The sequence below is a fragment of the Macaca thibetana genome, chromosome 17, assembly GCF_024542745.1.
Source record: "Macaca thibetana thibetana isolate TM-01 chromosome 17, ASM2454274v1, whole genome shotgun sequence".
Lineage (NCBI taxonomy): Eukaryota > Metazoa > Chordata > Mammalia > Primates > Cercopithecidae > Macaca > Macaca thibetana.
The window spans coordinates 81,095,334-81,122,148 of record NC_065594.1 but is presented as its reverse complement, the minus strand read 5'-3'; the positions used below and the strand labels follow the sequence as shown (position 1 = coordinate 81,122,148).

Here is a 26,815-nt window from a genome sequence, read left to right as displayed (position 1 = left end):
CTTGGCAGGCATGGGATCCAGGCTGGTAGTGAAAGCTGAATGCTGCCTGCCAGGCTGGGTGGGCAGAATGAGCCCAGCGGGCAAGAAAAACGTGGACAAAGGTGCCACCGGCTACAGAGGTTTCTGCCTGGTGAAGTGACACCCTAAGGATCCTGTGACAATGGGAAAAAGGGTAATGAAGGGATAGAGTAGATTAAGGAATTTAAAACCCAGTTGAGCAAGTATGTTTGTAAATAATGTACTTTTGTATACTACAAAATCACAAAGAAAGGATCTCCCAATTATCAATTGGGAGGGTCATCACAGTTATCACAGGGTCATCCCAGAAGAACTAGCATTTCAATGCATTAAAAAATAAGTAGATAATGTTTTTAGCTTTTAAAAAAAGGTGGAATAATCTATGCATATATAAAGAGTAAATATGTAACATTCATGTGAGTTATGTAAGCAGAGGTAAGCATTATAATAAAGCAAACACTGGTGAGCCACTGGTGAGGAAACATAACCTTCCTAAATCGCTGAGGCTCCCAGAGTGGCTCTTGGTCCATGTAGAGGTAACCATGCTTAGAAAGGGTATAAAAGAAAGGAAAGAGAGGGCGTCCATGTTTGAGAAACCATACAACCACAGGAGTCGCTAACGGAGTAGTTTGATTGGTTATATGGAGGAACGCGTGAGTGATGTTAGAAGATGCAATTGACCAACTCAGGTGAATCACAGAGGCCATTCTGAGCAGTACGACAGGAAATTAATCAGGGATCCCCTATGGTTACCATACCTTATGGGTTTAAACCAATGATGCTTACAAGGGAGAAGTTAGCTTTTCTGGACAACGTCCTTGGTGTGCACTTTTCAGATGGAGATTGGCAAGCCAATGGCTAAGGAGGGTGAATCAGATCAAAATTCTTCCTTGACTTTAATACCTTTTCCAGAGGATGTCTAGTTTATGACTAAAATGTCTTGCCTTCATCTCATAAAATTATCTGTATGTACTCACCAGTAAAGATTTTCTATATCAAACATTATTTATACAAATAATTATATTTTCTTAAAAAAATCTTTTGTACAGTAAAATAAGTGGAAACAAATTTAAATGATTGAGTACAACTTTCTAAATATCTGACTAAACAGTTTCAGGAAATAGAAAGCCATTTAATCCCTCAAAAACAAAATTTGACTTTGGTTAATTTTTAGAAAACCCTAAGATGAGGAGATGAAGCTAAATAAATATATTAAATGCTGTGCATTTCAATAAAGAATTTATAGAATAGCTGGAAAAATTAAGGTTAAGTATACAATGTAATTATAGATTTATTTTAAAAATGAAAAGGTATTTAACAGTCTAAAACCTACATCAAATACATTATATTTAGCATCATGAAACTTAATTATCTGTACCTATCAGTAAAGCATTTTTTTCCTCATAAATCTGTTCTATGGGAATCTACAGGAAGACATAATTTTAAAATTAGTAAGGCTTAGAGTGGATGGTCACCTGGTCCCAACCTTTGGAACATTTGAAAAGCAAGAAACATATAAACTGAACATTAATTTTCTTCTTGCAATGTATACAAGAAATTTAAAAAAGAATTTTCCAGGGTACAGGTATAAAAGGGTAAATTCTTTACAGGGAATCATAGTGCTGACAGATGGCTAAGATTTCCATCCAAGAAACATTTGATGTTTGAACTTAAGAAAATGGAAACTTTCTTTGCTGGACTTCGCATAATATTTTTAGTGATGCCAGAAAGTCAGGAAAGATGAATGTGGAAATAAAATGTTCTTGAACACATGAAATAAATAGGTAATTTAGATACAGTGGGTGGTGCCAGTATGCTCTCTGAGTGGAGAATAAATCTGGAATCCTAGGAGGTCACCCTAACCAGTGAGGTCTCTCTCACTGATTAACATAAAATGTCTGGGCACTTACTCAGGACTCCTCTAGGCAATAAATGACCTTCAGTTAGATTAAGGGCCATTTGAACTGAGAGGGATAGTACATAATTTAATCTATTTGCTAATTAGCATGATGAATTAGATCATTATCATCTGTTGCTGTGTGGGAGAAGAAGAAGACAAGGCATTTAAGTTTTGATGAGGAGAGCATTTATTGAATAGCATTTTACTCTTTACGCGTGGCTTCTCGTATATGATCCACATATCTTAGTCTATAGACTAAGTTTGATTCATTCCTTTCAGAACTACAGCTGTCACTTGAGCATTGGGTGACTTGAGTTCTCTTCCAAGTTGAACACACTGCATGACATGGAAAGAAGACAAGGAAGAAAGGAATATATCTGGTCCCATCGCTGGTCATTTCAGGGGAGATTTTGGCACTCAGGACAGATCAGGAGCATATTAGATAGGAACAAAAAAACAGGCTTGGTAGCTTAAAAGGGGGAGTCAAGTCTTACCAACTCTGAACACTCACCTCAGCAGTGATGTTTCATTTTGACCCTCCTAGAAAGAATCTGGTATTTCTAAGTATATGCTTCCTAGTGTTTATGTTTACTATATTTAAAAACATCATTAGATCAATTCATATTAATGATTACTTGATATTAATCTTTATGATTAGAGAAAAGTTTAAAAGCATAGACTAATTTTGTTGAAGACTTTTCTTGAGAGCGTGTATATTAAATGGATGGTGTACACATTCTTACTAAGAAAGTTTTCTACTGTTTATATCTTAAATTAATGTAGAATTTATCCCTTAATCTCTAATTTCTACATAGAAACTTAGTATAGATAAACTTGTGTAGTCAGCTGTGAATCCATCTAGACCTCTTACCATTTCTTCATCTCTTCTTTTTTTTTTTTTTTTTGAGACGGAGTCTCGCTCTGTCGCCCAGACACGCGATCTCTGCTCATTGCAAGTACCGCCTCCTGGGTTCACGCCATTCTCCTGCCTCAGCTTCCCAAGTAGCTGGGACTACAGGTGCCTGCCACCACGCCAGGCTAATTTTTTGTGTATTTTTAGTAGAGACGGGGTTTCACCATGTTAACCAGGATAGTCTTGATCTCCTGACCTCTTGATCCTCTCGCCTCAGCCTCCCAAGGTGCAGAGATTACAGGGGTGAGTCTTTGCTGGCTCTTGACAGTTTCCACTTTGTTCTTTAAGGGTCATCAGATTATCTAGACTTTCTAGAACTAATGATTATTTTATCATTTTGACAATTTTTCTTTCTCAAAGTTAAAACCACATTGGCATTTTGCTAATATGATCGTATTTCTCACTGTGACCAATTTTTCTCTAGTATTACAATTTGTTAATTTACCGGCAATTAAATAATGATTAAACATATTAAACAAATAATGATTATTTCTTTTGTATTAAGTTTTATTCCTTAAAGCCTCTCTCCAACGTTAACGCTTTTCCTTTGTAAAGCTTTTGTTTCCATTCGAAAAGTCCTTCCTTAGCATTTCACTGGAGGTACGTTCAGGCAGCATCACTTTGGCATCTCGCCAGCATTGTCCTCTTCCAGCCAGTGGGATGCAACTATCAAGTACACTCTCAGGCATGAACTTAAGTACAGACAAGCCAACAGATCTCATAGGCATCCAAGTGGCACATTAAATACAAAGCTTTGCTCACCTGCCTTTGTACAGGAGTCTGCTGCTGCTGGGTTTTAATGAAACTTAAAGGCTGAATCAAAGCCCTATTAGTGGGAGGATCTTTGACATGAAATTCTTTTTGATCAGTGTAATTTGCATTTTGTATTCATTTGAAAAGTTGTTCTGTGCATTTGTTTGAATACCGAGAATAGAGAACTGAGTGATTCCTGGGTTTATGTGGGTGATATTGTGGAAATAAGAGGTGCTGTGGTATGTATAGCTACCCCCCATATATGATTGTATTTTACTAGAGATAGAGAGCTCACAGTGATGGAACTATTCAGGCTGTAAAATATAGACGCCATCTGCCATAGAATAAGCATATTAAGAAAATACCACCTGTTCCTACGTTAGTCTGGCCTTTACCCCAGAATTTGATATGTACTCGTATGTTTGTTTTCTGGGCCTCTGTGCAGCTAGCTAATGCCTAATGAGATTTTTTACACATTCCATATGTGAATATCCTATTATCTGATTCAGTTCTGACTTTATTTCCAGTATATGTGAATGTGTTTCTTTACTATTTTTCTATCAGTTTCCTTCCTGGTCAACTGATTATATGGGAAAATATTTTATTCATTCAATATTCAAAAATAGTTTGTTGAGGACCCACTATGTACCAGGCATTTGACCACAACAGTGAAAAACAGAGAAAAAAAAATCCTTGCTTTCATGGAGTTTACAAATTCGACCAAAAGAAACAGGAAATAATGAAACTAAGTAAGTAAAATAAGTAGCATGCTACATAGTAATAAGTGTCAAGGAGAAAAGGAAAGCAGACAAAAAGAGAGGGGAAGGTGTGAGTAGGAATTGCAGTTTCAATAAGGTGGCCATGAAGAAGTCCCTTCAAGGAAAATGCAGTAGTTGGGAAGGGGCAAGCCACATGGCTCTCTGGGGAAGAGTATGCAGGGCAGCGGGAATAGCTTTTCAAAGGCCTTGAGAAGGAAGCATGCCCCATGCTCTCCTCCTCATATGAGGAGGCCAGCGGGTCTTGAATGAAGCTATGGAGAAAGAGAAAAGGAATATGATCGGAAAGATAACAAGGAAAGGATCGTGTAGAGCCTTCCAGGCCAACATAATGACGTTGGCTTTTCCTTTTAAATGAGATGGAAAGCCCATGGAGCATTTTGAGTAGAGGCGAGACAAGACTGATCAGGACAACTCTGCTTGCTGGGCAGAGAATAGAATCAAGGGAAGCAATGACAGAGGAGACTGTCCTAAGAGTCCAGGCGAGAGATGGCAGTGGCTTGGACAAAGGTGGCAGCAGTGGAGGTCACAGAAGATGCTGAATGTAGTGTACATGTTTATTTTATGGGATTTACTAAGAGATTGGCTGTGTGTTAAATGGAAAAGATCACTCTAAAGCTTCTGGCCTCAGTGATTAGATAGACTTGCCATTAACTTCCAGAAGAGCATGTTTGAGGGGAAATATGAGGATCTTGGTTTCATTACATGTTAAGTTCCAGGAATGTGATTAGATTGAAAATGCTATAACTGGTAGAATTTTTTCACTTTTTATGTTAAAACAGAAAACGTGATTGAATAATGAGAACTACACTTGCTCAATTTTTTTTAATTGTTTTCTTTGACACAGTGAAAGATCAATGAGACTCGCTTAATTTTTGTCAAGAATGCAAAGTCAACAGTGGCTGAGATGAAAATATTTTCCATAAAGTAAAATGATCAAATTTGCAAAAGCTTGGTTACATGATGTGAATTTCGCTCAAACCATAAGGCATTACACTAGAGTCTTGCTGAAAATCAAGACAGACAGTCTTAGGAATTCTTTGCCAATGGACAAAATGAATATGGGGTGGTTGATGTGCTGAAGTGGCCAGTGAGCATGCTTTGATTGACAGATGAGGAAATGTATCCCTACATTTTATCAAACTATGTGGTGTCTGATTTATATCACTGAGGTAGCCATTCATTATGATCATGAACTGTGAGTTCAAAGCACTTGCAATCACTTGCCAAAATACTTCCTATTCCAGTACTAAATATTTCTCATATTTGTTTGCCTAGAATATAACAAGATGCAGGCTTGGTAGTCCTTTCAAGAATGTGAATTTCTTTGGTATGTCTGAGTTCAGTAATGTTGAGAGTGTGTGTGTGTGTGTGTGTGTGTGTGTATTATTCTTAAGACTTTGCCTGTATTTTAACGTTTTATTTGGTAAAAATAGCACTATTTTGGCAAGATTTTTTAAAGCTTTGAAATGGTACAAATTAAAGTATAATGCTTTTTCTTGAGAAATAATGTATTGCTCCACGTTGTTGAATCATACCATTAGTCATGAAACTGAAACCCTATATTTAAAAAGTAACAATCTTGTGTTCAAAGGATCTCCTTTGAACATTTCAAAGAATCTGAAGCAATCTTTATGTAACATTAAATTGTACATTTTACCTTGTTATTTTAGATATATGGGTGGAGTTCTTTCTTCGGGCTAAGTGTAGGTATGAAGTGGGAATTTCTGTGTCTTGGTATGCCAATAACTTTGGCCAAGGTTAGTAGGGTGGCTTTTGTGAGGAAAAAAGAGCTGTTTTATCGGACATCAGTTGCAACTTTGCCTTGTTTTGTTTCCTTGAACTGTCCAATCTGCTTCATATAGTTGTATGAAATTCTAAAATGTCTGTATATCAATAATTTTTGGTTAGCATATTTTTTCCAAACAGACATCCCTGTGAACATCAGCCATTTCTGAGAACTGGGCCCATGGGCCATAGCTACTTTGAGTCTTAGTCTATGTAATAGTTGGGGTAAAGTAAGCTTTAAAGAGAGAACTCACAATACAATGGCTCAAGCAAGACACAAGTTGGTTTCTTTCTGAAGCTGCCATCCTAGGTATGTGGGTAGTTGGATGGGCTGGGCCCATGAAGTCATCCCAAAGTGCAGGCCTCTGTGGCATCTCTGCCAAACTCAACACTTATTCTCCAAGTCTGTCCTTGGCTTCTCTATTTCTAGCTGGTGGAAGGGAAGGGAAAAATGAGTCCAGGGAAGGAGTTGTTTTGTAGATGGCTTGGGAGTTGCACACATCAGGAAGAACTTTGTCACAAGGCCACACCTCCTTGCAGAAAATTCTAAGCAGCATATTATCTCACCAAGCAACCAGGTGCCCAGGAAGAAGAGAAGAATGAGTCCAGAGTCACAAGCAGTAATATCTACTACAGGCTTAAAGAACAAAAGGACAAAATGCCCAGTCCATTATAAATATATTCCAAAAATGAAGCCATGAAATTTGACTTTACTGAAGTCAAAACAAATTTATTTTTATAAACTAATTTCTCTATTTTATATTCTACGTCTCAAATGATTACATTTGTAACACAGAACAAGCCATAGTTAGAATTTCAGTAATTGTACGGAATATCCAAAAGGTACACCCAGTACACCCAAAAGCTAAACCAGAGCCACTGCTAAATTTTATATTGTTCTGATTTACTAACACATTCGTGAAAATAATTAAAATCGTACTGCTTTTTAAATTTTAAATCTCGAATTTTGGTTAGAGTTCTGAGAGTATTTAAAACTATCTTTACCTACTCTTGTCAGACAATCATTTGAGGCGCTAGGAGCGCAGAGAAGGCAGAGAAATGTTCTCCCCACCCCAAGCAGAAGCACAGAAGAACTACTGCTAATCCAAAACACAGAGAGGAAATTTCACCCCTCCTCCCTTCCCTTTTCTTGGGCTAGTTTGTTTAATTTTAAAAGCAGAATTTTTGCTTTCACAAAGTATACCAGACAGGAATTTGTTCAAATTCCTCAAAACCAAGCCAAGAAAAGTTTCAGAAAGTTCAGACATGCATGGCAGAGTGGAAAGAACGTAGTCTGTGGAGGCGAGCACGGATTCATTGGAATGTCACTCCAGACGAACTCAGGGATGTGTTTAGTCTCATTAAGCCACAGTCTTTTCGTTTTTAATGTGAGAATGATAAGAATGAACTTGCCAGTGTGTTGATAGAGAATTGAAATAGAGAAAGGCCTGGCCATGTAACAGGATGTTTCTCTCTATCTGCGTAATCTGTGACAGCCGTAGGAAGTTCAAGGTTATGACTGTTCTGGGTTTTTGGCCAAGAGTTGTCTGTGGCTTCCATGGGTTGGAGCTGTCTAATGGGGCCCACACCACCGTTGCTCTGCCCAGAAGCTAACCCAAAACATGAGGTTTTTCTCCAAGCAACAGAGAGGGGCTAAGCACCCAAGTATCTCTATAATAGGAGCAGGAAAATGAAACTGAGACCTTGCCCTGACTTAGAAGTTCATAGCAATAATTGCCCCAAATAAAATACTCATGTCTATTGTTTGTGGTTAATAATTATGAAACAACATGAACTTCAAGCCCAGCCTATTCTTGACTCTTCCAGGGACTGAAGGCATCTCAGAGCCCTACCCCTTACCTCAGAAACTGCAGGGAGGAGCCTGGGTTCTCAGAGTCCAAGAAAATGCACCTGATAATAGCACTTGAACTTCCTCCACATGAAGAAAGCCTGATAGGAACAGGGGATTAAGCTTGAGTGGAGGGCAGGATCCAACCCACAGTAGCACTTCCTTGCCATGTGACCTTAGCAAATGGCATAACTTGCTTTCTTTATCAGTAAAATGGTGTTCTTTGTACTAAGGTGGCAGTGAGGATTAAATGAGCCAAGCCTGACCTACACCAACTTGTGACAAGTCTCAGACACTTTAATGAATGTGGTGATATTCTAATGTTTGGGATGCTGAGGTGGAGGACGATGGTGTCCCACCTCCTGCAAATGCCATGTAGACACTGAAGCAACGCAAGCAATGGCTCTAAAGTCAAAACCAGCATCAGGACTCATATAAAAGAATCACCAGGCCGGGCGCGGTGGCTCAAGCCTGTAATCCCAGCACTTTGGGAGGCCGAGACGGGCGGATCACGAGGTCAGGAGATCGAGACCATCCTGGCTAACACGGTGAAACCCCGTCTCTACTAAAAAATACAAAAAACTAGCCGGGCGAGGCGGCGGGCGCCTGTAGTCCCAGCTACACGGGAGGCTGAGGCAGGAGAATGGCGTGAACCCGGGAGGCGGAGCTTGCAGTGAGCTGAGATCCGGCCACTGCACTCCAGCCTGGGAGACAGAGCGAGACTCCGTCTCAAAAAAAAAAAAAAAAAGAATCACCAGGACAAGGGTAGGGCAGAGGGGAGGCCAGAGCAGCTCTCTCAGTGCCTGCATGACTGGACCTAGAGGGATTTCTCGACATGGAGAGTAAAACAACCCACGACCCACATTTCTGAGGACCGACGTGGGAGAAGGGCCACATGAGGCCATGAAATGAGCATCTGCAGAGGAAATGGAAGCCAGTGTCTGGAGACAAGTGAAGCCATTGAGCTAGCGATGCGTGAGAGAGACTGTGGGAAGGGATGCCGGGAATGCAGTGCCTCTCAAGGGAGGTGGCTGAGTCTGGCAATGAGGGCCTGGGGCATCCTCAGTCAGCAAAGCAGGTCTGCAGCCTTGGGAGCTCTGGCAGCTGGTGTGGGTCACCAACTGGCCTCAGGCACCATTCATGGAAATTAATCTGGATAGTCCCCTCCTGGAGACCCTCCAGGATGGCAGATGAGCAGACTGGCCAGCTTTCAAAGTCTGCTGACCTCTATAATTGTGGCTCTTCGCATGGTCCAACACACCCTTCCCTTTTACATGTGTTTCCTCTTTGAATATTTCCACCGGCCTCTCTCCCTGACCTTTCTCTGCTTTGTTACTTTCCTTTGCCCATTTACTCTACATTTTATGTTTTGTCCAGATGAACATACCTGTGTTTTATCTGCCAGGCACTGGCCCGGGCACTAGGAATATGGTGGTGACCAATACAGAGTGGCTGCTTTCGTGGAGTTTACAATCTACAAAGGGACAAAAAGATAAACAACTTTAAACTTTAAAACTTGGAAAAACTTTTATAAATACTGCATTTTTCCAATACAATGAGATAAGCAATGGTATAACCTACATTGTACAGAATCTGTGCCTCCCTAAAATTAAAGCTTTGAGATAAACGGAGACAAGAGGTATTGTTGGACTTGAATTTGTCATGCAAATAAGATTAAACCTTCAATATTAGCCTTTTGATTGTTGTCTCTTTTTACAGTATGAGGTAGTCAAGAATTCTAGGTCAAAACATAAGGGTTAAAAGGCTGGAAAAATTAAATAGGCCAAATGAAAGAGTCATCTCACTAAAATGTCTATGTAGACGATGAAATGTCCTTGTGCCCCTTTAACTTCAATGATTTGTGCTGGATATTTTATAAGTGTCCATTAGGCAATAGCAAATTTATTCAAATATAAGAGAATTACGAAACACAACTATCATAGCAGGTACTTATTTCCTTCCAACCAGTAAGTAACCACCAATGATGAGAAGGCAGAAAGTGACCAAGTTAACCAAATAAGAGAGTTGGATACAACATTCAGCTCCATTTCTTCATGTCCCAATAAGAGACATTTGACCTACCTGCCCTCTCATTCCTAATCTTGTTGAATAAATCTAGTACAGAGGTTCATAAAAACTGTCAGATATGTAATGCTGGATTTTGTCAACAAACAATAACAATAATTTTTTCTGTAAAAATTATTCCAGGCCAGGCCGGGCGTGGTGGCTCACGCCTGTAATCCAAGCACTTTGGGAGGCCAAGGCAGGCAGATCACCAGGTCAGGAGATGAAGACCAGCCTGACCAACATGGTGAAACCCCCGTCTTTACTAAAAATACAAAAATTAGCTGGGCATGGTGGCAGGGGCCTGTAGTCCCAGCTACTCTGGAGGCTGAGGCAGGAGAATCACTTGAACCCAGGAGGCGGAGATTGCAGTGAGCTGAGATCCACCCACTGCACTGTAGCCTGGCAACAGAGCAAGAATCTGTCTCAAAAAAAAAAAAAAAATTATTCCAGGCCGGGTGTGGTGGCTCATGCCTGTAATCCCAGCACTTTGGGGAACCAAGGTGGGTGGACTGCTTGAGCTCAGAACTTCAAGACCAGCCTGAGCAACATGGCAAAACCTGGTCTCTACAAGAAATACAAAAATTAGTCAGGTGTGGTAGTGAGTGCCTGTAGTCCCAGCTCTTCATCCGCCTGTAATCCCCGGCGGAGATTGAAGTGAGCTGAGATGGCACCACTGCATTCCATCTTGGGTAACAGAGCCAAACCCTGTATTAAAAAATAACAAAACACACACCAGGGCCTGTCAGAGGGTGGGAAAGAAGGGGAGGGAGACCATGAGGACAAATACGTAATGCATGTGGGGCTTAAATCTAGATTGGTTGGTAGGTGCAGCAAACCACCATGCCACATGCATACCTATGTAACAAACCTGCACATTCTGCACATGTATCCCAGAACTTAAAGTAAATTTAAAAATAAAATAAAAATCATAACATAATAATAAAATAATTACATCTGAAATAAATGTACTTCAAATTAAAAAGAAAATTAAAGTACAAAAAAAATTCAAATAAAAATCATTTTAGATGTTTCCTCAGACTTTAAATGGAGGTCATTAAAGTTCAAACACCTGACTGCAGAGTGATTTGTAAGACGAACACATACATACACACTCTACAGAAAGACTTATGAATACCCTGCGTTGGTTGATGAAAAATAACAGTGTGTCATACCTTCTGAATAGTGAATTAAATAAAATACTTTTAAAGTTTTAAATAATTGCCAATTGCTCCATATTTCAAACATATTTCTCTTCATGTTGGAGTTTAGCTAGCATTTCCAGGGATGATTTTTCTGTATTCCTCCCAGTCAGGAATAGCAAGTTCATATTACTCCATCAGCCACAGCGCAAATGTCTGATTGCTCTCTTGAGGTCGTTAGCCCAGATACTTGCTAGAAAGGTATGATTGCTGGTCAAATGAGCTCTGGTCTGGTGCAGCAGTCTTGCCAATGTGCCTAATGACAGCGCGGAAAGACATTTTATTCCAGGCATAAGCAGGCCAGATCACAGCTGCCCAAAGCTCTCTGGCTTTGATTAAGTTTGTTGTGCTATTATGTAATGGGTACTTGAACCATATTCCATGAATGACCGTTTTCCTTCCTCCTTTGCCACTGTTCTATTATGTTTTCTGTATCTAATGTGCCTTGTAGTTAGTTGTTAAAATCAAGCAGGAAAAAACAGGCAAACATTAAAACGTAAATAGAAAAAGTTGTTGGTGGGGAAGATGACTTATAACGTATTATTCTGACATAGTGTCTTGGGGTCCACCAGGAGAATCGCCTCATCATAGTTCAGCCTCCGTTGGTGCTAATGATGGCCTTTTCATCCTATACTGTTAGTGATGCATAAGCCAAATTGTGACCAGGCAGACTAGACCACGTGTAAGCAGAGAACCACATCTTTGTAGACATTCATTTAAAACTCATTTTAATCAAATATGTTCATTTATCTGTAGTAGTTTTGATCTATATCTTAAAACGAAGCTTTTTTGACTTCTGGTTTCTGTTTCTGCTCGTAAAGAGCTTGGAAGTTATCAATCCTGTCTTCACAACAAGAAAAATGCTGAGCACACTGAAAGTAACTGGAAATCAACACTGTTTTAAAAGTTAATTGATTACAATTTTCTCACATTCTTCTCTCACCTCTGTAGAGTTCTGGTCTACATTGGAAATGCTGGAAGAGTAGGACTATACAGTATAGAGCTTTCTTGGTAGCATAACTTAATACATGAAAAATAATTTTTAATTTTAGTGTAACCTTAATAAATCTAAACTGGAATCTGAAGCACACTGGAAAAAAAATCTAAACCAGTTGAACAAATTTCAATTTTAAACGTGTTTTCGGGCTTTGGAAGCTTACGTAAGAATGTGGATAGCAAATACAGGAAAAATTCTGTGAATATTTTTGTTCGTATATGTAAATGTGAAGGTATAAGAAAAATTTCTCCATGTATAGCTTCAAATTTTTAGCAGTTAGTTAACATTTTCTATTCAGTTTTAACCATTAAATTGTAATATTATTACAAATGATACTAGAACACATCTTTGCTTTTAGTGTTGTATTGTAAATATTTAAGTTGATGAAATTCAGTGTAAATTTGGCATTTATCGTAATACAAATAAGAACTTTATTTTTAGTTAATTCCATACATTATTTGCATTTGTTATCTCATATATTTTTAAATTACATTTGGTCACTATCACTCAGGCATGTTTCTTTCCTCCCACTTAGATCCAAATTGGGTTTTTAAAAATTGGATTGTAATATGCCTTTATAAACAAATGTCAATTATTTATTTCCAATCTTGGTTGATCTTTTTATTCTGAGATTATTCACTAGATCATTCAGCCTACCTATAAAACATAAATAAATAATTGCTCTTGTAGCTATTCTGAGGTAGACTGACCAGGTCTACCTTATTGTTAACTTTTGCATTTTTATTTTTACTGAATGTGTATGATGGTGCAGATATGAACTATGTGCATATCTCAAAATAGGAAAAATATCTTAGTACTTTTGCCAAATACTTGGTTCTAATTTTTGGACTATTATGAATTTTTTATGTCATAACTATCATCACCTTAACATTATGCAAAGTTCTAGCCCTTTTGCCTTAATTTCCTTTGAAAAGATTTCTTTCCAATAAATCTTCCAAATATGGGTGACAAAGCTAAAAGACCCTAAGAGGAAACATATTTCTGGTATGACATATTTTGCTTACTCTTTAGGACAATTGAAAAGCTTCTAATTAACTTTTCTTTAGTGCCTTAGTGGTGACCAGCAGTATCATCACTGCCCTAGCGCATCCATGGAAGTTGAGGTCCAGGGTGTACTGACTCATACAGGTTACCTAGGTAAGAAGTAATGGATGATTGGAATGTTAGGAACTGTAACTGACAGCTAACGGTGGCAAAGTGTAGGGTTTTTTTTCTTGTCTTGTCTTCAAGTTTTGTTTTTTTGTTTTTGAGATAGAGTCTTACTCTGTCGTCCAGGCTGGAGTGCAGTGGCACAATCTCGGCTCACTGCATCCTCTGCCTCCCAGGTTCAACCAATTCTCCTGCCTCAGCCTCCTGAGTAGCTGGGATTACAGGTGCATGCCACCATGCCTGGATAATTTTTGTATTTTTAGTAGAGACAGGGTTTCACCATGTTGGCCAGGCTGGTCTCAAGCTCCTGACCTCATGATCCACCTGCCTTGGCCTCCCGAAGTGCTGGGATTACAGGCATGAGCCACTGCACCTGGCCTTTCCTTTCTTCTTAAGACAACTAATGGAAAACACATTTCCAAGAAGCTCTTTTGACCTGACATCACTACTCCTCAAAGGCAGAAGGCTGACTCACAGGCCTAGAGGTGTCTGACATGATTTCTTTGTTACCCTTACTCTCAGCCTACCTGGAAATGGCCAATCACAGGGAGACGGGGAGTGCTTTAGTTGGCGTGTGGACTGAGCGTCCTGGGAACTGTTCTGCTGTAGTACCTACATTTTCCTGCCAATGTCAGCATCCAGCTTGTCAACACTTCTTTTCCATTTGTGAATACTATAGTGAAAGCCTTCACCTCTCCTTTTCTTGGAGTATTTTCCATTCAGAACTTGGAACTTAAGTTTTCTACATTTGAAGAAACATATTTCAATTATGATTCTTTATTACTTATAAAAAATTAACTTAGAAGATATATGTAAACATGTGTATGGTTTAAGGTAACAAAGTGATTTTTGCCAATATGGCAAGGTGTGCCGAAAGAGTGCTTAAGTGTAAAAAAAACAAAGAAACCAAAATCAAAATTAAAGTAGCTCAAAAACATAAAGTTTATAAATGTTTTTAAGACATTTATAATAAAAAAGTCCTTTTGTGTTTGTTCCATGTTCTGGAATAGCAAATAAAAAATGTGGTTTTAGCTTTGTTTTGTTTTATTACCTTGATATGCCACGTGGCAAGCCTCAGGCTCAGTGTGTGGAGCACATGAGTTGAGTGTGTGGACAAGTTGTGTTGAAGATTATTATTATAGGCACAATGTTACAGCACAGTCTATCAGGGAAAATACTGATATTTTTGTGAGGCTGAGCATAGTGGCTCACGCCTGTAATCCTAGCTCCTTGGGAGGCTGAAGCATGAGAATTAGTTGAACCCGGGAAGTGGAAGCTGCAGTGAGCTGAGATAGCACCACTGCACTCCAGCCTGGGTGACAGGGCGAGACTCCATCTCAAAAAAAGAAAAAAAGAAAAGGAGGAAAGAAAGAGAGAGAGAGAAAGAAAGAAAAAAGAGAGAAAAAAAGAGAGAAAGGAAGGAAGGAAGAAAGGAAGGAAGGAAGGAGGGAGGGAGGGAGGGAGGAGGGGTGGAAGGTAGGTGGGTGGGAGAGAGTAAACATGGTTTACAGAGGTTTTATTCACTAGTAATTTTATTCACGAGTAATTTAATTCTGGCTGGTTCATTGTTTAATAAATCTCTGCAATTCAGAATGCACCTTGCTCGCTATTGCTGGTCTGCTGATCCACATGATCTTATTTCGTGTATGTGGATCATCCAGCCACAGTGACAAAGGTTCATTGTGTTGAGTCCAGATGTCCACCTTAAGAGTACACATCCCTCACTGCTGCTTTTTTTTTTTAATTATCTCACACTAAATACATTTACTTTATGATAACTACTGTTGGGGTGCAATCTACTCTTACCACAGAACCAGCTCTCAGTTAAGAAGAAAGTATTGAGATGGTGTGGGGAAATTTGGTGAAGAAAAACATTATAGTAAGTTACAGTCAATCTCACTACTGACTGTTGGCTAAAATATTTTTTTAATATGTGGCTAAAATCTGCATAAAATATGGTATATCTGAGCGAAGAGATTATCAGAGGGTGAGAGAAACTGAGAGTTCACCAAAAACAAAAGAAATAATAATTTCAATATAGATTTTGTCATCAACAAGTGACCACAAATGCAAGTTGTAGCTGAATTGAAGAGGCAGCCGCTTTGTTCTAAATCTGGTGGCTGCTGCTTAGGTTTCATTGTAGAAAACATTGAACTGTTTTGCAAGTTTGTATTATCTGTCTCATGGTCCAGAGAGAACCGGAGTCTATCAACATGGATTAAGAATTAGTCTGTTTTCTTCTGTGTTTTTCTATGAATATACTGAATATCTCATCTTGATTCAGAAGAAAAACCTGAAAGCTTTCCAAAAAAAAAAAAAAAAAAAAAAAAACCGTGTGTGTGGTTTGTCTTGGGACAGTTCAGAAGGTAGTCATTTAATTTCGTTCGGGAAAATGTTGCACTATTTATTTCATTCAAAATATGTCAATTTTCTTTTTCAATTTTAATGAATGTACTTTTGTAACGGCTCATTCCGCAAGCAGAGATAGCCTCCCTTCCCCCAAACTCTAAGATATGCATGTATGTAGTCATCTTATTACACAGCAGGAAGTTTAAAAAGGAATAAGCTTTTGTTTTCAGTGCCTAGTTGTTAAAAGAGCAAAATGATAAAAATTTATGTAATGGTACTATTGAGCTGTCCACTGTGTGGCAAATACTTTATACAAACAAGCGATGTCTTAGGAGCTAGGCTTTTAACCTTCAGAAATCTTTAAGGGAGAATAAAATGTCATTTTTAAATCTCACCTTTGATCTCAAGTGAAGAGATTCAATTCATTTCAAAAATAATAGAAATTTTATGCTAGACCCTGTGCTAGGCACTGCAGGGCAAAAGCTGAAGAATCAGAAAGGCTGTCAAGTTAGAAAAGTGTTTCTCAATTGGGCAATTTTTCCAACAGGGGCCACTGGTCAATGTCTACAAATAGTTTTGGTTGGGGGTTGGAGGGGCCGTTGGAATTTAGTGGGTAGAGGTCAGGGATGTCGCTACACATCCTGCAAGGCACAGGACAGACCTTCCCATTAAAGCATCATCCATCTGCAGATGTCACTAGTACCAAGCTTACATTTTGGGTAGCTTCAGCAAGTTCTCTCTTAAACTATTCATAGCTCCCTTTTTTCATTAGTTCTGCAGTTTAATAAGAATATTGCCCTATGGAGCAGTTCCAGCACTTTGGGAGGCCGAGGTGGGTGGATCACCTGAGGTCAGGGGTTCGAAACCAGCCTGGCCAACATGGCAAAACCCTGTCTCTACTAAAAGTACAAAAATTAACTGGGCATGGTGGCGTGTGCCTGTAGTCCCAGTTACTTGGGGAGGCTGAGGCAAGAGAATCACTTGAACCCGGAGGCAGAGGTTGCAGTGAGCTGAGATCAAGTCACTGCACTCTAGCCTGGGTGACAGAGCAAGACTCCATCTCAAAAAAGAAAAAAAATAGCTGGAGATTAGGACAAGTTGTATATATGCAAACATAAAAAATAAATAAAATAAAACCCAGTATAGCACAACCCACCCCATCTTGAGCAAGCTGTACTTCTAATCATGCACGTGTGTAAATATCAAGCTCTTATTTGACCACCATTCAGGATTGAATAGTCATTGCAACTGTAGTTGAGCAAATAAATATCTATTTGGAGTTTAGGATAAGGATCGTACACTTCCACAGTTAAGTCTACTGGACTGACAGTAGACAGTTCATTGAGACACTGATACAGCATAGTCATCCATGTGTAGTGGTTGAGTAACATGTAAGTTTCTTTTCCCTTCCAACTGAGGGGGATGCTCAAGCTGAAATTTAACAAGGACAAAGTCGATCAGCTTCTCTCTGAAAAGGGTGATGTCTGATCAGTCAGCTGGAGGATCAGAAAGAGTGATTTAGAAAAGTCTGAGGGAAACTGATGATCTTGAGTAACAAGAAAGTTGTCATTTTGTTCACCACAGATGAAATTCTATTCCCAGACAGTAAGTGAAGCCAGATAATCAGGCCGATTTCATAAACAGTAGATTGGATTGGAGGAGTTAAAGGACCAGATAAGAAAATGAGCACCTAAAGCAGGATGACCTGGGTAAAACAAAGGATGATTCACTCAAAGGGGCTGCAAGGACTAATGCTGCAGACTCCTATAGCTTGTTGTGCCTTGCAAGGCCAAGAGAGATTCCCAAAGGGACTGAGGCCTGGCAGCATCCAGTGAATGGGCTCTTGCCTACCTGATATGGAGCTGCCTCAGAAGATAGTGTGTTCCGTATCCCTGGAGGGGTTAAAGTTCAAGAACATTGCTGAGGATCCAAACGCTGGGAGAGAGAAAGAAATGGATGGTCCTAAAATAAATCCTCTTTGTTCTTAAAACTCTGAGTGTGGGAGTGAAGGTGATTATTCAGACCAAGCCCCTGGGTACTGACTCATTCTTATTCCACTGTCTCGGGCCTACGTCTCCAATTCTAACTTTCCAAATTCCATCACGGTAGATCAGGTATTCCCATCGTTAGAATAGTACTGTAGGTGGTTTGTGTTTGGAGAGAGGTTTAGTGGTAGGACCCCAGGTTTGTAGTGTGTTACTAGTTATCATCACAATTTTATGACCCTCTCACTTGAGAGTGGGATGACAATGTGGTTATTAACCTGAGACTAGAAGAAACAAATGGGAGTACTCCCAAAACACAAATATCTCACCTCTTTTTTTCATGGGAAAAGAGTCAGCAGAAGACGGCAAGGCAGTCAATAAAATCCTAAAGGTAATAAAAACAGATGGGGATATAATTTCATTCAGAGCTATACAAAAATATCCTGTACTCATTCTCGATACAGGAAGTGTGTAGAAAGTTTCAAGGTTAGTATTTATCTTCTAAACGTAGACTTGTGGTCTTCTTATTTAATAAATTCAAACCACCAGTGGAAGAAGTCAGAAAGAACGAAGTCAGGAGAACTGATTTTCATGAGTAACATTGTTGTGATTGCATTTCTTGCACAGCCTTCATTTGTGCCTTGAGAGGTTAAGGTCTGAGAGAGTAGTGCTATTCCAAGAGCTCTCCAGGGATATTTTTGGAACAGGCCTTATTGTTCTCTAAAAAATTAATGCGTTATATTCCCAGGTGCTGTTGTCAAGCATCATTTTTCATTTAACAAAAATATGGTCGTTTAGCCAGAAATTTTAGTTCTATAATTAAAGTAGACTAAAAATATTCTGCAGCGCATCTAGAAAAAATATTTTATATGAATCATTGTGCTTCCCAGAAATTTTCCATGTTGGATCAAACAGTAGATGAAGACTTTTCTGTGTGTTTAGGATGGGTTTTTATGTTTATATATGAGCATGCAGGTGTTTTAAGAGAAATTTGAAAATCGGCAAAACGAAGTCAATTCACTATAAAATAGTTTCCAAATTGTCTGTGCAGTATTAATATTGAGGAAGAATTAATTGAAAGCAAATATTTGAGAAATGCTTTCGTATGTCTGTAGGCTACAAAATCGTTGTTTAATTCATCAACAATCTTTGAGTGCTCCTCAGCTTCTGGTACAGAAATGAAAAATACAGTTTTAACTTCAGAGTGCTCACACCTAGTGAGGGAAACAAACAAGGTAGAGAATTCAGCATGATGAGTGACATGAGATAGGTGAATGGGAGGCTCTCTGGGAGTACTGAGGGCCATTGCCTAGTGTAGCTAAGGGCAGAGAGGAGCTGAGCTGGGCAGCTCAGGAGTCTGCCAAGAGGGTCAGAGGGAAGCAGTTCAGGGCCAGCAGCGAGAACGGGACTGTGCAAAAGACATTTCAGCAGCTACAGTTTCTTTCTGAGAGTCCTCCACTTCCCAAAGAAAATGAAAGGAACATTTATTTGATTTTTGTCAGTTTAAATATTGGCCAACCATTGGAAAATCATTTTTGAAAAGTGATTTCTTTTGCTATATTTGGCAAAGCTGGGAGTAGAAAAGTGATGAGGAAGGACCATCTTAGTCCATTGCCTTTGCCTTTGTAACTGCTACTTCTTCACAGCCTTTCTACCCAGTGCAGTTCACGTATGGGAAACATTTCTTTCCATAGTCAGCATCTTCCTGGGGAGTGTTTTGGTTATATTTTCACAAATGTCTCACCTCTTTGTATGAACAAACCTTCTCTTTGAGCTGTACTGTGAGTTTCTGCTTCTTTCCTTTTTTCCTTTGTCTAATTAGAAAAAAAAATAGAGTGGAAGCTTTAAGGCTACTTGTTAAATGTGCTCTTTTTTACTTAACTCCAAATGACATCTTGTTTGTAGATGTAATTAAGAAAGATCTGGACAGAGACAGGGAGGATAATATTCAGTGTTCCTCTCAAATTGAATTTTATGGTGACAAGCTCCATATTTTACAGGAAAATGCTCAGTTAGTACAGCTGTTAGACTTTAATGGTAGATAATAATGGATTTCTGTAGCCACTTTTTTGTTTTCATTCAAAAACCTAGAGGAAAATAAGGGATATAAATTATAAATTATTTGTTTTATGTTAAAAATATGTTTCCTATTCAGTGCACATAAGCAAAGGTTTTGTCCAGTGTTAGTACCTATGAATCATTAATAAAAACAATTGCTTCTGTTTGCTGTTGACATTTTATGTATGTGGTGTTCCTCCCTGAACCTTTTTCTTAAAAGTCAACTTTTAAGAAATGATGTGCAAACAAAAGGAACTATTTTATAGTTAATTGGTTTTATGTTTAAAGATGATCGATATACAATAAACTTAGCCATCGTAATCCCTCAGAAAAACATTAACTGTATTTAAGGATAATAAGAGAAAATAATCTCTTTTTAACATATTTATTGATATATAATAATTGTACATATTTATGGGGTACCTGTGATATTTTGTTTTATGGGTAAAATGCATAATTATCAAATCAAGATATTTAGGATATCCATCACCTCAAGCATTTATATTTCTATGTGTCGGGAACATTTCAAGGCCTCTCTGCTAGCTATTTTGAAATATGTAATACATTGTTGTTAACTATAATCACCCTCCTCTGCCATGGAACATTAGTACTTATTCCTTCTATCTAACTCTATGTTTCTACCCATTAGCAATTTCTTGTTAAAGCCCCAGTCTCAATCAAGAGAAAATATAAATAGCATGGTAAAGAAAAAAAAAAAAATTTATGACCCGATGATATGGGTTCCATTTCTGGTTCTATACTTTCCACCTTGGAGAGCTTCATTAACCAGTGACCTTCACTTTTCTTTTCTGTAAGATGGTATTGATAATATCTGCCCTCATGCCCACTTCCCTGTCTGCCTAACTAATAAGACACAGATTTCCTTAGCATGTAAGTGTGTTACAGAGCCTAGAAACTCAACATGCTTCACAAATATCAGCTGTATGATAAGGAGTTACAGTACCAATGTACAAAATATGATTTTTAAAATGAGAGGCAGGACATTTATGAAGTTATATTCTAGGTAAAGTATATTAACACACATTAACACATAATAGGTGATAGGAATATGCTTTTCTTCTTTCTCTTAGCTTTTCTTTCCAGCCTCTTTTTCTCTCTTGTCATCAAGTCTGCGGCTGGACTTCCTTCTGTTCTGCTTGCATTGGTGTTTGCTGATGTTCTGATTCTGCTTTCTCATGCACAGGCTCAAAGAAACAGTGAAGCTGCCCCAACGTGTGCAAAACCCTCTTCTTAGCTTGGATGCTTGGTCATACACACATTCTAGTTTAAATTCCTATGTAATTAGAAAATATATGAGTGGAGATTGGTTTTATATTCTGTAATAATAAAACTTATTTAGAGAAGTAGGATTTATTGAGGTACAAATGTTTACCAGTTTTATGAATAACAGCATATAGTTATTTTATAAACAACTTCAGTGATATATGTTTGTGTGTTTTCTCCCAAAAGCATATTGAGCAATTATTTTCAATTTTATAATCATAATGATACCTGCAATATCTTAAGAACCTACCCTATGATTTATAGGAATTAAGTCATTAAATCCTCACAACACTATAAAGTCTGTGCTATTTCCCATTTTACAGATAGAGAAACTAACTACAGCAAGGCTATTAAGAGACAAGATATCATCACATTTGGGAGGTGTGGGGCTTTGTACCAGAATGACTGAGTTAATTCCAGTTCCCTTCATTATTATCTTTGCATCCTTAGACAAGTCACTTTATCTTTATATGCTTTAGTTTCCCCATCTGTAAAACATCTCATAGTGTTGTTAGGATTAAACATATCTTTTCCCTACATGGCATTTGAGGTTCTCTTAGCCAATGTTAAAAAATCTGTCCACATATTTTTAACTTTCCTTTCTTTCCATGACTAGAAGTCCTTTCTAAGAGATAATCCTCCCAGAAAATACAAATCCTATTTGGCGATTCGCTGCCTTACATTTTGGTGTTCGGTAACACCATGGAATCCAAAGACAAGCTCCATCATATTCATTGTGGAGCCTGAGACACTTTACTCTCCCTATGAAAAAGTGATTTCAAATGAAACCCAGTTCTGCCATTTCTTTCATTTTGGTTAAAACTATAGCAGGTGCTTTTCACCTTATTGAATGTGTTAGGCTCCAAGTGGCAAGCTTAAATGGTACATATCCTTTTTAAAATTATACCTATACATACTGGGTTTGACCGTTCATTTCCTTTTCCACATTATTAGTTGCATTTAACAGCTAAAGGTATCATATCAAATTATTTTATTGCTAGAGATATTGAAATTACCCTGACTTCAAGTCAGAAACAACTTTATTAAAATTTTAAGAGTGAGAACAGTAAAATGTGTTGCATGTTTCACATTTTACTGTTTTCAATTTTTGAAGAGCTTTTGTCATTGAGAAAATGAGTGTGGATAAATATGGATTGTTTTACTGGAAAATGGTTTCTTATTTCAAAAGTCAACTGTGACTCAGTCTGTCCTCCTCTGTCATGGCAGGAACCAGTATATTCACCGTCTATGAGGCCGCCTCGCAGGAAGGTTGGGTGTTCCTCATGTACAGAGCAATTGACAGCTTTCCCCGTTGGCGTTCCTACTTCTATTTCATCACTCTCATTTTCTTCCTCGCTTGGCTTGTGAAGGTACTGCGGAGAATTGTGCTAAGAAAGTCTATGTTCTGTGATGGTTCTGCAGATCTTTGGTTTGGTTTTGGTTGCCCTCTGCTTTGTCATTGTTAGAGTTTGATAAATGTGGTTTGTGATTTTTTTCAGAACGTGTTTATTGCTGTTATCATTGAAACATTTGCAGAAATCAGAGTACAGTTTCAACAAATGTGGGGATCAAGAAGCAGCACTACTTCAACAGCCACCACCCAGGTACGGTATGAGCAAGAGGATGTCATAACCCATCTGAGCGTGCACATGTCTCACCCTCACCATCAGTGGACCTTGGGGAAGCTCTTGCATGTCGGGCTTCTACAGTCTGACTCAGGAAGCTGTCTAAAAATACAGGCACAGGCCAGGCACAGTGGCTCATGCTTGTAATTCCAGCACTTTGGGAGGCTGAGGGGGAGGGATTGCTTGAGTCCAGGAGTTTGAGACAGCCTAGGTAGTGTAGCAAGACCCCATCTCTACAAAAAAATTTTAAAAATTAGCCAAGAGTAGTGGCATGAGCCTTGTAGTCCCAGCTACTCAAGAGGCTGAGATGGGAGGATCACTTGAGCCCAGGAGGTCGAAGGTGCTGTGAGCTGCAGTCACAACCCTGCACCCCAGCTTGGGTGACAGAGCAAGACCCTACCCCAAAAAACATAAAATAAAATAAAATAAAACAGATTCAAAGGCCCAAACCCAGAACAATCAGATCAGAGCTTCTAGGCAGTGAGGGAATGACACCTATATTTTGTAACAGCTCCATGGGTGGTTTTGATACAAAACCAAGATCATCAACCACATTTATTACATACCTTAGATTCTGACATCACAAATCCTCAAATGGCTTACAGATAAAATGTAACCACTATGGAATTTCTGACTTTTATGAGTATTTATTCATGTACTTGCGAGCCTGTGTAATGTCTATGTGTAGGATTAGAATTTTGTGATGGAAAATATATCTCATTCAGAACAAACCACAGTGCAATAAACTATGACAATGATCCCTCAAACCCACATGCACGTTTGTGATTTTTCAAAGAATCCCTGTATATTCAGAAGGATTCCCGTAAGTCCCATAAGACAATATTGTTTCCATAAAACCATAAGGCTCCTGAGAATTTGAAGGTGGGCTACAAATTTTCTAAAAGCAGCAGAGCAGTTATTACATAAGAGGGTAATTCAGATCCAATGCCTTTTTTTTTTTTTTTTTTTTTTTTTTTTTTTGGATTTGTTTCATGTGTGTGTGTTCATGGTAGTTTAAAAAAAAGGAAGGGCAGGTTTGTATATCTTCTTCTAGTGTGAATCTTTATAAAAGACAGAGAAAATAAAAATTCCAGAATCAGGAATAAAATGATATAATGCCTTGTGACTATTATAATATTAAATTCTAAAGGATATTTAGCAAGTTTGTAAACACTTACAAAAGCTGTTAAGACAAAGGTATCTGTCAACACTTACAAGAACTGGTAAGACAAAGGTATCTGTCAAGGAGCCGAGGTGTACAAATTTTACTTTTGAAAACCCTCAAGTTGAACTTTTAATAATTATATGTTAAAACGCAATTTAACACACAAATTTGGGAAAAGCCTGATGGTGTTGAGGCATCATTATGATGCTGTAAAAGTCTGAATTGTCCGGTCAGTTCATTATAGATGAAATAGTGTCAGTCTTATTCAATTTTGACAAATAACAGTTCAAACTTCCATGAAAGGTTTTTCTGAATATGCTATCCAGGTTATATCAGAGATGCCATGTAGAAAAGCCTTCAAGAAATCAACCATACCAAGTACTTATCTCCTCTCTCCTCTCTTTTTGCAAACTATGAGAGATAAGAAAGTTCCCAGTCTGTTCTGAGGTGACAGCCTCTAGAAGGACATGTTTTCACTTATGACTTTGAGACCCAAATGGAACATGGAACTATGATCTCAGCCCTTAACTCACATGCAGTGTTCCTGGAGATGACCTAAAATGCCTTTAAAACCATAGTATGTTTATGGAGTAACTCTCAAGTACAAAATCACAGCTAGAAAAAATAGTGTTTGGAAGCACCACCAAGTTAGCCAATGGTTCTAATAGAAAGGGAAATGTGAAGAGACTTGGAACAACCTTGTACAAAATCATTTTGATGCAAAATTGTACTTAATCAAGAGGAATGAGTTGGTAATTCAGAGGTAATGCGTCTAGATATTCAGCAGAGGTAATCACACAGAGAATTGTGAAAAACCTTCATTAAGAAAAATGCTATAGCTGAGGACCTGGTTGCTAAGCAACCAAAGCTCCTGCTGTCAGCCTCTGGGTGAAACACCACTCAGGCAGCCTAGCAACGGGCTTCAGGCCCCGCCCACCCTGGCTAGCCACTTGCAAGTGGGCCCTCTGATGCTTTTATGTGTAGAGAAAGGAGAGACATCATTTGCCATGATGCTATTATGTTTGTAAAATATGACCAGATTCTGTGAACAGAGACTTCTCATTCAGTGGTTTAAAACACTAAATCATAAGTTACTAATTTGAAGGAATTAAAATAAAGATGATTATTGTAACGCACACAGCTTTTCGAACATGGAAGTTCATTCTTGCCTTTCTCTAGCATATGGAAAATTTGCAGTTGTTAAATATAGGCTATTCTCATCAAAGGACTAAAGGGTCCTGGGCTTGTTGGACTTGTTGATGTCTAAGTCTGCAGACTTCCCATAACAGCTATGTGTGTAGAAAAAAAATATGTATATATATATATGCACATTTTCAGGACAAAGAAGGGGCTTTCTGTTACATTAGGCAGATCACTAGTAATTGACTCTGATAGGGACCATTTTAAGGGGGGCGAAAGGAAATCTGTGATGAAAATTGTTTCTTTAAACTAACAAAGCAATATTTTTCAGTTGGATGGTCACCACCAAATGCCTCCAAGACACAGCATAGAAACAAATTACAGAGAGATTAATGCCAAGGGTCTTTAGGAGACCACAATATAACATGTAACTGGAAAACAGAGGGAAAATGATGTAGAAAATTTCAAATTACTAAGCATTGACTCTGCCTGGACTCTGAGAGGCTTGTGATTTCATACCTGCCTAATTCTTAGCCGTGGATAACTATTGCCTTGTGCTCAGCTGTGGATTAGGTTGAAGGATAAGTGATTCATACACCCATGATATAATACCCCCCTGTGTTAATCCACTGTAGGATTACCCAGGCCACAACTTTTTAGTGATATCCCATCACTGGATGTTGGGATGTGCAGATGAGCTGAAAGATGAAGCCCTGAGTACCGTATCTCACTAACCCAGACCTTTCCTCCCATTATTTAGATGCTTTACTTCAGATACCTGTTACCAGTCCCATGGTCTTCTGACCTAGACTAGCTCATGATAAAGATGAGCTTATCCCAACTTTGCCTCGAGTAGAACTCAAAGAACTGCTAAACTTTACAGCCACACAAGGCTACTTTTCTGTTAAAATGATAAGAGACAAAAAGCAGACTTCTGACAGTCAATACATATATAACTTTTATAAATGAATCATAGTCCAACAGGATCATATCGAAAGTTTGGTAAATAAATAAATATTCTGATTGTACAAAGACATTTCTGGGTCTGTTATTATCTCTAATTGAGCATTCTTGCTGACATGTGTTTTCTGAATTAATATTCCCTAATTAAGAGAGAAGACTGATAAAGGTAGAATTGGTGTGGGAAGAAAGGGCACTTATGAGTTTATTCTCTTTTGGGTTTCCATCAACGTTCTTAGAACGTGGATTATACAATGCCTAAAGCAACGTATGTATAAATGTTAAGTGCTGGGTTAAAAAGTAGAAAAAAAATTGATGAAAAGACACATGATGAAAAATGGAAAGAATTTCTCCTCCAAAGAGAAAGTTACATATAACTTAATGATCAAAGACAATACTTTAGCAAAAATGTGTTTACTGTGTTCCAAGACCATTCATTCCCTCATGAATATACATCATTAAAATGTGTGAGAAAACAATTCAATGAATGCATTTCAGGGCAGGGTGCTTCTAGCATAGTGTAATAATGAGCACCTTCTAATAAGGAATCATAATAATGGAATAATGCAATCATCATAGGAAGCCATAAATGAGAATTAAATTTTGTGAGGTTGCATCATTGAATATATTATTTCATAATGAAATCAAGCCAGGTATCCACTCTCACTATTTTGTGTCATAGTGACTATTAGCTATTTTTTGAAAAACCATCAATTTTCAAAGAATCCAAAGAGCATACAAATTGCAAAGTAAATTTTAGATTTTCTCTGCATTACTGTGTATGTGGATGTCTGTGTGTGCCTGTCCTGAGTTTGGAAT

The 26,815-nt window shown here is 38.4% G+C and overlaps 1 protein-coding gene across 7 annotated transcripts in view; it reads left to right on the top strand.

Annotated features, from left to right (window-relative positions):
• The window catches only part of NALCN (sodium leak channel, non-selective), a 358,280-nt gene that overhangs the window by 94,894 nt on the left and 236,571 nt on the right, over positions 1–26,815 (top strand). For 6 of the 7 annotated variants that reach the window (XM_050766656.1, XM_050766657.1, XM_050766654.1 and 3 more), the window contains 2 exons: positions 22,334–22,476; positions 22,606–22,710. In XM_050766656.1, coding sequence (XP_050622613.1) covers positions 22,334–22,476; positions 22,606–22,710 — 248 coding nt within the window. Of the gene's footprint in view, positions 1–12,713; positions 13,419–22,333; positions 22,477–22,605; positions 22,711–26,815 lie in introns of those variants that run through there. The other variant, XM_050766658.1, reaches the window with a different exon arrangement.